Source organism: Priapulus caudatus, unplaced genomic scaffold (assembly GCF_000485595.1).
Source record: "Priapulus caudatus unplaced genomic scaffold, Priapulus_caudatus-5.0.1 Scaffold1089, whole genome shotgun sequence".
Classification (NCBI taxonomy): Eukaryota; Metazoa; Priapulida; class Priapulimorpha; order Priapulimorphida; family Priapulidae; genus Priapulus; species Priapulus caudatus.
In genome coordinates this window covers 75,646-86,349 of record NW_014578150.1, presented here as the reverse complement: position 1 = coordinate 86,349, position 10,704 = coordinate 75,646, and the positions used below count along the sequence as shown (strand labels likewise).

General features: G+C 48.7%; 3 protein-coding genes across 5 annotated transcripts in view; 2 read left to right on the top strand and 1 right to left on the bottom strand.

The window, feature by feature from the left end:
- LOC106815321 overlaps positions 1-10,704 on the bottom strand; it is a 28,396-nt gene that overhangs the window by 10,517 nt on the left and 7,175 nt on the right. The gene's annotated exons all lie outside the window — the stretch shown is intronic.
- LOC106815319 (glycine-rich protein DOT1-like) lies at positions 606-2,498 on the top strand. The gene is made up of 3 exons (XM_014819764.1): positions 606-734; positions 982-1,019; positions 1,377-2,498. Exons 2-3 carry the CDS (start codon positions 987-989, stop codon positions 2,397-2,399), a joined length of 1,056 nt encoding a protein of 351 aa, XP_014675250.1. The 5' UTR covers positions 606-734; positions 982-986; the 3' UTR covers positions 2,400-2,498.
- On the top strand, positions 7,114-9,019 carry LOC106815320 (glycine-rich cell wall structural protein 2-like). 3 transcript variants are annotated; one of them, XM_014819767.1, is made up of 4 exons: positions 7,114-7,179; positions 7,508-7,545; positions 7,762-7,864; positions 7,964-9,019. In XM_014819767.1, exons 2-4 carry the CDS (start codon positions 7,513-7,515, stop codon positions 8,653-8,655), a joined length of 828 nt encoding a protein of 275 aa, XP_014675253.1. In that variant the 5' UTR covers positions 7,114-7,179; positions 7,508-7,512; the 3' UTR covers positions 8,656-9,019. The 3 variants fall into 3 exon arrangements, with proteins under 3 accessions (XP_014675253.1, XP_014675251.1, XP_014675252.1); XM_014819765.1 differs by having other exon boundaries at positions 7,762-7,930; XM_014819766.1 differs by having other exon boundaries at positions 7,762-7,936; positions 8,036-9,019.

Genomic DNA, 10,704 nt, shown 5'->3' with positions numbered 1-10,704 from the left:
CCTTACCTTCCCGTCCTCCTCCTCCTCCCTAACCTTCCTTAACCCTCCCGTTCCCGTCCCTCCCTTACCCTCCTCCGTCCTCCCTCCGTCGTCTCGTCGTCTCTCTCTCTCTCTCTCTCTCTCTCTCTCTCTCTCTCTCTCTCTCTCTCTCTCTCTCTCTCTCTCTCTCTCTCTCTCTCTCTCTCTCTCTCTCTCTCTCTCTCTCTCTCTCTCTCTCTCTCTATATATATATATATATATACAACGATTAATAATCTATAAATGATAACCCCATTCGTATAAATGATCGATATTTTGTTCATTGGGTTTAAAAAAATTCCGATTTATTTTCAATTTCAACAACGAGTTAGCGGCGCCGTCGAGGCTACATATACGCTACTTAGCACATCTCAAATCAATGTCAAACGTCGTGTCACCGCGGTGCGCCGTTGTTACCTCGTTTCACCGTCGCAGCTCAAACATGACAAAGGAGGTGCGGGTGGCGGCGAGAACAGAAGCATGCCACCGGCGTCGCCTCCGGTTAGACTGTTTAGAGGGTCAGGGGCGATGTGTTTACGCTCGTAACGGCATCCGAAGGGAATTTTTTAATCGCAATCAACGGGCGTCGCGATGTAGGTCAATGAGAGACGCGTCGGCGACTCTCCACGTATAAATAAGGCAAGGCGCCGATGTGACCCAGCACTCACACTTGCAGATTACTCTCTATCTACACCTCCTGAGAAGTACTATCACTGGTAAGTCTACCTCCTGACGATATTTTGCTCGCGCACTCTTCCTCTATAAATTTGGAAAAATGAACTTAATTTAATGTTTTTTCTTAAGTAGTATTTCAAGTATTACGTTAAGCAGGGCATCGTGCGGCGTCGTGGCCGGTCCTTTCATGGTAACATCGTGATATCACGAAATCATTCTAATCATCTGTCAGCGGTGCGAGATTAGGCATGTGTAAAATCTGACGCGGGTGTTGGTCTGTTCTTGCAGGTACAATGAAGGTTCTGGCTCTTGTTCTGCTGGCTTGTGTAAGTATAAGCGTTGCCGTACGATAATCAACACCTATTACCTAGAATAACGGCAGCCGCAACCTAAGAAATAACCGTGCGAACCTCCTGACGAATGGTTTCTGTGATGCCCCCACATTCAATCTTGTAAATTTTACGCGTCAATCCCTTCGTATTTCCCCCTTTAAACTCTCGCTTCGCGTGCAGCGGCACACAGTTTAGAAGGACAAAAACTATCGTTCGGCCGTAAAACTACCGGGCCGCTCGCAATTCTCATCTCTCTCCCCGCTAGGAAAAGCCCCCTCCTCCCCAGCCTCCAGGGCCCCTTCACGCTGTACGCATGTTCGATGACCACGAGTTTCCCCACGTTACTTGCAGATTGCTGGTACGTACGCCTCCCACAACTACGGTCCGAGAGCATACAGCTACGGCCACGGACTCGGCCGCGGCTATGGAGGATACGGCTACGGCACCGGCCTAGGCAACGGCTATGGGGGATACGGCCAAGGCCTGGGCAACGGCTATGGAGGATACGGTCACGGCTACGGCCACGGCCTGGGCAACGGCTATGGAGGATACGGTCACGGCTATGGAGGATACGGTCGCGGCTATGGAGGATACGGTAACGGCTATGGAGGATACGGCAACGGGCTAGGATACGGGCACGGTTTCGGCTACGGACGCGGCCTGCGCCACGGCTTCCGCGGCTGTGCGGGAGGCAGATGCGCCGGCTACGCTCTCAGACCAAGCTACTACGGCGTCAACGTCGGCGCTGCGCACGCCGTCGGCGGCCGATACACGGCCGGCGGCCCCAACATCGGCCTCAACAACGCCTTCGAGGGAAGCGACGAGTTCGTCGGAGTCGGCAACTTCAACTTCCAGGGAGCCAAAGCCAAGGCTGCAAGCCACGCCCCAGCGGGAGCTGCCCCGGCCACCGCTCCGGCCGTGATTGGACGCCAGTGGGGAGCTGGATCCGCCCGCCAATGGCAGGCCGCCTCTGCCGACCGCGCTGCCTCTGGTAGCGGCGTCGCCGCCTCTGCCCGCCAGGCTAGCCGCACTGCCCAGCAGGAGGCCCAGGCCAGCTTCACCCAGAACGCCGTCAGCCAGGGAGCCGGATCTGCCGGAGCCGCCTACGCCTTCGCCAGGAACATCCCGTACAACGGCATCCAGGCCGTCGGCGTCGCCCCCGCCAACCCACAGGTCGGACCGGCCGACGTCGCCGTCCCTGCTGATGACGTCGTTGCCTCTAGATACGCGCCCGCGGTCGGCTACGGCGTTCGCCGATACGGCTACGGCGGCCCTGGCTATGGCGGCCCTGGCAATGGCGGCCGTGGCGATGACGCCGCTGACGATGACGCCGCTGACGATGATGAAGGGTACGGGGGTGATGATGCCGAGTAGGAAGCCAGAACAAGAAGTCCAGTCGACCCCACTATCCGCCGCCGAAACATCCATCAGCACAACACGGGGAACGGAAAACGAACGAAGACCGATCTCTCTTTACGTGTCTTAGTCATCATAAAACCGGCGCAGTTTCTTATCGGTTCAAATTTTCGAATTTCACGCCTTCATCTGGTCTAAGCTTTCCTCATCTATGAGCGTTCGAAACAGAAAAAGGGAAAGAGAGAGCATAACTCTCGTGATATATCTGACTCTACCAGTTTACGTAACGAAATCGCACATAAAGCCGGTAAAAATAAGCACGTAGCGATGTAAGCCGCAGGGATTCCATCACAGTGCTATAGTTTTGTACGTACATCGAGCGAGTATTCTGCAAGTGTGATATTCTTAGGCCCTCCGTATTTATTTTATATATTTTGTAACTAACAAGCATGCTTAAAGAAAAATAAATCAAGTGCATGAAAATATATATCTCTCTCTCTCGTCTGTCATATGTCGTCGCTAGTCGCGTTAGAAATACGCACGCACGCACGCACGCACGCACACACACACACGCTCGTAATATTCATAGGCGTTTCGTATTTATTTTATATATTTTGTAACTAAAACGAGCAAGCTTGAAGAAAAATAAATCAAGTGCAAAAACATCTCTCTCTCGTCTGTCATCTGTCGTCGCTAGTCGCGTTAGAAATACACACACACACACACACACGCACATACACCACCCACACACGCACGCACGGACACACGCACACACACATACACACACACAAACACGTTCACAGAGATCCCCCCACACACACTCGCACGCAGAGAGTGATGGAAAGGGAGAGAGACAGAAGAGACAGACAGATAGATAGACAGACAGACATACAGATAGATAGATAGATAGATAGATAGATAGATAGACAGACATACAGACAGACAGACAGAACAGACACATAGATAGATAGATGGATAGAGATAGATAGATGGATAGATAGTAGATGATTAGCTAGATAGATAGATAGATAGATAGATAGATAGATAGATAGATAGATAGACAGATAGATAAATAAATAGATATATAGATAGGTAGATAGATAAATAGAATGAAGGATAGATAGATAGATAGATAGATAGATAGATAGATAGATAGATAGATAGATAGATAGATAAATAAATAGAGAGAGATAGAGAGTGTGTGTTTGTGTGTTGTGTGTGTGCGTATGCGTGTGCGTGTGCGTGTGCGTGTGAGAAGGAGAGAGAGAGAGTGTGTGTGTGTGAGTGTGTGCACGTGCGTGTGTGTGAAACAGATAATCCGAACAAAAATCTAACGTCCATGCAGGCAAGGTCACAGCTAAAGTAATACAACGTTAGATCGGCGAAATTACAGACGGAAAATAAATCACTCTGTACTACACACGACGCATTATATTGCAACCAAGCAGAAACCAATTTGTTACTCACCTAAGGTAATAACAAAAGAACGATATATAGGAAATAAAATCAAAGAATAACATATGCTCAGACTGCACGATAATGGCGGGTCGTTACGACTACTGGAAATAGTAAATCATGACGGGTTAAGCTGCTATGCCTAAAGAAAAGCAGTGAAACGCACATGCCATACTACCAGTAACGACCGTACATGTCGAAATCTCTGCTAGTAATGACACTGCGCGAGTTTGAAACTGATCACTGCTGGTGTATGAGCCTATCAGTGGCCGGAAAAGGAATTCCGATAGCTGAAGGATGTGTCGAATTTATTGGACTTCTTGTGAAAGATACACTTACATTTTCAATTTCTGGTTATCGGTAACCCGAGTGAAACGTGTGCTCGCGCATAGTGCCCCATTGAATAACAATTATCATGTACTACTCATGTAGTGTATTGGTGGCATATACGTGTATATATATATAAATGAATGAATAAATAAATGAATAAAAATATATTATAATATATAAACTGCATACATGTAGTATACTAAGATATACTATTCGCGATTCGTGTACTGGCACACACAAGTACTATAGCGTGCAAGGAGGATATAGGATCGGCTGCAATCTAGTAACACTCGTAACACTCTAAACATGCAGTGATTAATGTTCAACTTAATCGGATTTCCAGTCAGCATTCACCGGATCCCAACATCTCCCAGCCTCCTACGTGACCCCAAATTAGCTCCATATATATAATAACCAAGCTCTTAGTCTCACAGGACCTCAGACCTTAGCTCAAGACGACCCCAATAGACACGACTTCTCAATCATAGACGACCCCAAATAGACTTAAGTTCTTAACCCCAGACAATCCAATATGCACTAGTCGCTAGCCTCAGGCGATCCCGATAGACACCACTCCTTAACTCCATACAAGCTCAATATATAGGCATTAGACGACCGTAATGCATGTCAGTAGCTAGCTAGCATTGATGAACCCCACCCCATAGAATCCGATAGATCCTGGCCTCCTGACCTCTGACCCTAATGATCCCCACCACCAGGATAACTATCTTATAAATAACTAGAGCACTCAGAGAGCGCAGACCTCCGCCAAGGCAGCTGAATTCTCTCACTGTGGAAATTTTTATTAATTAATTAAATAAATAATTAATTGGATCCGGATCACCAGCAAAATGTAATCAATTCTAAGTTACCCCATTTTTGACCTATCCTGAAAATTTTATTAATTAGTTAGTTAATTAATTAATTAATTGGATCCGGATCACCATCAAAATGTAATCAATTCTAAGTTAGCCCATTTCTGACCTATCCTGAAAATTTAATTAATTGGATCCAGATCACCACCAAAATCTAATCAGTTCTAAGTTAGCCCATTTCTGACCTATCCTGAAAATTTTATGACAATCCGTCCATAACTTTTTGAGTTAGGCTGTACACAAAGAACGGTGTTACAAACCAACAAACGCACGCCGATGAAACCATAACCTCCTGCCAACTCCTTGGCGGAGGTAATTATGAATAGAAGAAACACGCACTCGTACGTACGCGCGCACAAACACGTGCCACTCGTGCATGCAAACGCACATAGACGTACATGCAAGCACATGTGCTCATGTAGATACACGCACGCACACACACGCACGCACGCACACACACGCACGCACACACGCACGCACACACACACACGCAGGAACGTGCAAGGTTGGGCTTTGGGAATTGTGGCCTTGTATCTCCCCCATCCCGCGTACCTATATATAACCAGCGCGGACACACCCGCGCTTTCACATAATGTCGCAGTAGTTTGTCAGTAGGTCACTAAGCTAATCAACATCTTTTACGACAAGCGGCTTCTCTAACGCAGATGTGTGCGCGGGAGCACGCAGCGAGACAGCTATCCGGGCGAAGGTTCCCCCCTTTAAAGTGTAATTACGGTGCGCTCGCCTGCGGAGCGTGATAGGCGGGCGCTTACGACACGGATTCCAACACGCGTGCATCAGTAAATCACGCACCCGCTACATTGTAACACTAGCTCCAAGAATAGCTCAGTGATATACCTGCAAATAGTCATGTTTTCTACATTTTTTGTTGTGTTTACCTATTATTTACTGACGGTAATAGCAAGAAGCGCTAAAAATGCAGCTGTTATTATTCATGTACCGTTATTTACTATCGCTAGCTGCAAAAAAACGCTCAAAAATACGTCTGTAATGTACCACTTGTGGTTACTTACTGCAAACGAAAAATGGCGTCCCCGACAAACCTAACATCACACACCCTTCTCCTCCACCCCCTTACACCGATTCTCCACCACCGACACGTGCCTCCCCCATCACCAACCCTGTTATAACCTCGACCATATTGTCGATAAAATAGTAATCATAATCTGAACATGGTTGGTTAAATACGGGGTGAGGGTGCGGGGGGTACATGGATACACGGGGTGGGGCATCGCGGGGGGAGGGGGTTAACACAGTTATACGTGACATAGGGCGCTTACACGGGGTGGGGCTCTAGGAACGGAGGTTACACGGTTACACGAGGTACGGAGCGCGGAGGAGGGTTACATAGTGGGTGGGGCTTCACTGAGGGAGGGGGTTAAGCGATTACACATGGTGGGGCTCTAGGAACGGAGGTTACACGGTTACACGAGGTACGGAGCGCGGGGGAGGGTTACATGTTGGTTGAGGCTTCACTGAGGGAGGGGGTTAAGCGATTACACATGGTGGGGCTCTAGGAACGGAGGTTACACGGTTACACGAGGTAGGGAGCGCGGAGTGCGGATTATACGGTTACACGGGCGGCGGCGGTGGCGGGGGGAGGTGCTTTATGATTCCTATGGGGGAGCGTTACCAGTAATGGTGTTTTAGATTGATGACAGTGATCGCGATGGAATGGCGACATGACAGCAGAGACAGTGGGCGTGTGCGCGAAGGCCAGGCGGTAGCAGCCACAGGGTTAGTGAATGAGCACCGTGGTTAGCGGAGCGCCGACACACACACACACTCACGCACGCACGCACTACACACACACATGCACACACCCACACAGACGCACACACCCACACACGCACGCACGTACGCACGCACGCACACTGCTCGTTAATCATCGTGGCTGTGGTCGAATAACTGTCATCGGCTGAAGGTAAAACCTTCGCGAGGCGGACAGCAAAAAATGTCGCAGGACCGGGGTGGACGCCGGGGAGCAGGGGAACTAGGCCATCATGGGTCATCGGGCAGGTGGCAGCCAATATAAGGACTGCTCTGAGTAGGGATAGACAGCACTTGCAGATTATTGTGTGTGGAGAAGGCCTGTAGACTCATCACTCACCTATAGTGTAAGTATGTTTGCCTCGGTCGTGCGCTAGCATGCCTTTGTAATATACGTCCATAGTGTAGCTATTTAGTTTCACCGCGAATTCTAGTATGCAAATTATGCTATCATCTCAGTGGACTCAGTACGTGTCCACTGATCGGCTCTCGGTATGATATAGTTTCCTTACATAGATGGATATGAACTTAGAGACGCGCAGTGCTTTTTATTCAGCCCGGAGAATTTTAGTTCATTCCATAAAGCACACGCGGACTGGCGTCAGCGCTACCCGCACTCACTCAATAGAAATGGGAGAGTTAGATCTACAATTTCATTTTGTTCTTTATTTTCAGTCATCATGAAGTATTTGGCGATTCTTCTGCTGGCCTGTGTAAGTACATTACCGTTGTTGTTTTCCAGTTTAAGTTGTTGAAACAGAAATGTTCGCTAAACACAGTAACGCCTGAGCGCGCTCACAGCTGCTGCTGCTAGTAACCCACTGACATAAGCGCAACCACTAGCGCCCGCAGAGATGTTGTTTAACACCAGGCGCAATTACCACGGAGGAAACAGAAACAAATTTTAGAATGATCTCGGCTTCTTGCAGGTGGTCGTGGCATCCGCCACCGGCCGTGCCAGGCGATGCAATGGATACGGCTGCAACCGGTCGGGCAATCGCTTCAACTTCGGCCACGGACTAGGCTACGGACGTGGACTCGGCTACGGACGCGGACTTGGCTACGGACAAGGACTCGGTCACGGACTCGGCTACGGACGCGGACTTGGCTACGGACATGGACTCGGTTGAGGTGGACTCGGCTACGGACGCGGACTTGGCTACGGACAAGGACTCGGTCACGGACTCGGCTACGGACGCGGACTTGGCTTCGGACACGGACTCGGTCACGGACTCGGCAACGGACGCAGACTTGGCAACGCTGGTGCCATCTCCGGCTCATACACAGCCCGAGGCGCCAACATCGGCCTCAACAACGCCTTCGAGGGAAGCGACGAGTTCGTCGGAGTCGGCAACTTCAACTTCCAGGGAGCCAAATCCAAGGCTGCAGGCCACGCCCCAGCGGGAGCCGCCCCGGCCACCGCTCCGGCCGTGATTGGACGCCAGTGGGGAGCTGGATCTGCCCGCCAATGGCAGGCCGCCTCTGCCGACCGCGCTGCCTCTGGTAGCGGCGTCGCCGCCTCTGCCCGCCAGGCTAGCCGCACTGCCCAGCAGGAGGCCCAGGCCAGCTTCACCCAGAATGCCGTCAGCCAGGGAGCCGGATCTGCCGGAGCCGCCTATGCCTTTGCCAGGAACATCCCGTACAACGGCATCCAGGCCGTCGGCGTCGCCCCCGCCAACCCACGTGTTGGACCCGCCCACGTCGACGTTCCTGCTGACCAGAGCGGCTACGGTAGCAATTCCGGCTACGGTAGCAATGCCGGCTACGGTAGCAATGCCGGCTACGGCAATTCTGGTGCTGGTGTTGCCAAGGCGGCCTACTAGATGCGACGAACGACTGAACCACGGCACAGAAATGACCAACCCGGACTGCTCTTCTGTTCGCTCAAACCACGGCTGCGGCCGACGGAGATACGCGAGGAGAAGAGCGACGAGTATGAACGTACCCATAACGTGACACCGAGCGTTGGTCTCATGATAATTCCTGCCTTGACCCACGACTTCATTAAGAAAAGATCATTCCCAAACTCCGTATGACACGGACGGACGTTTACATTTGAAATACTGAAGAGAACCACCGCTTTTTGGTGTGCGTGTACAAAGCACACACAATACTCTGCAAGTGTGATATTTATAGGCCCTTCGTAATTATTGTAACTAACAAATAAAATGCAACTACAAAACTCCATCCGTGCAATTCCGACTTTTCTTTTTCGATGATCATTCTGCGTGACAATGCGATTACTGCAGACAATACAAGAATAATAATTTTACTGGTTCAGTCATCTTAGGATAAACAATAATGTTCATGCTAAGCGGTTTGCCTTCAAAGGCTAATACACGACAGCTTTACTTCAACAGCAACTTTTACGGGCTTAGCCCTAGCGCCGCAGAGTCACGTCAATTTAAGATCCTCTCAGATACAAACCGGCTTACTCCACGACTAGATAACAATACTATCATGTATAATAAAATACAATAGAAAGCAAAGTAAAATATAAGCCAGACAATAAGACTTGCTAGACATCGACGGTGTGAAAACAGTCTCGCATACGAAAAATCAGCATACGCGAGTAAATTTATTTCATGATAAATTCATTTCATCAATTCATTCATTAATACATTATTGTGAACAAATCTTGACAGCTTAATTAGTCCGCGATGGCGATATTTATTATATTATTATTATTATTATTATTCATCAACATTTGCGGTCATATACGTAGCGTGCATAATATGCAATAGGTCGGGATTCGGTACTTCGGCACTGTCGTGGTTGGTTTCACGAACCCGAGCACTTACAAGAGCAATCACGGATTACATGATGTCATTACATTGTCACGGAATATATGAAAAGATTAAATTGCTACACATGCGGCGCTACTCGTAGAGATATCGCCGCGGCATATAGTACATGAGCCAAATATGCTGACCCATACAGGGATTAAATAATGTCAAGCGCTAATAATACCTTAGCTCTTGATAGTGTGCGTGCGTGCGTGCGTGCGTGCGTATGTGTGTGTGTGTGTGTGTGTGTGTGTGTGTGTGAGTGTGCGTGCGTGTGTGCGCGCGCGTGCGTGCGTGTGTGCGCGCGTGCGTGTGCGTGCGTGCGTGTGTGGTGTGTGTGTGTGGGGGAGGGGGTATAGGTAAGTAACGCGAGTTTTTGACATAAAAATCGGGTATATTCTCGACATTGGAATTTACTCTTGGAGCCTTGTACCCGATAGGAATTTGTTTAAATGTTAAAAATAGAGGGGGGGTCATTTGACTTTTTGTCTGTGCAGAAAGGGCGGCTGAGCTGTGTCGATGTTGGTTTGCCGAAAATAGTTGCAAAAAAGGGAGTACGATACAGTTCTTGAGTGGGAAAGATGTAGAGGGGGTATTACATAATACCTCATTACATTGATTGCATACTCAAACGTACCATATATTATCATCCTGATATTATGAAGAAAACATAAATCCAACGGTTTACGTGCTCTTTATATTAAAACTCAGCGATAGCAAGTGTGGTATTTAAAAGGCGAATGATTGCCCCCATTGAATAGTACATGGCACACTGTCTAAAATATAACACATATAAAAAATATCCGTACAAAGTGCATGCCACGCACGCACGAGCTCTGATTGGAATGGGCATTACTCGACCCTTATTCACGTAGTATCACAACGTCTACCATATACATGCAGGATCACTAGATGTAACGTTAAGGATACGCACAAAGGAGCGTGCCGATACCTATTCACCTACCTAATCCAAATGCTGTCCCAATCCACTCCAATGACAATTTTAATATACCAGGATATATATATATATATATATATATATACTATATATAGAGAGAGAGAGAGAGAGAGACGAGAAGAGTACGA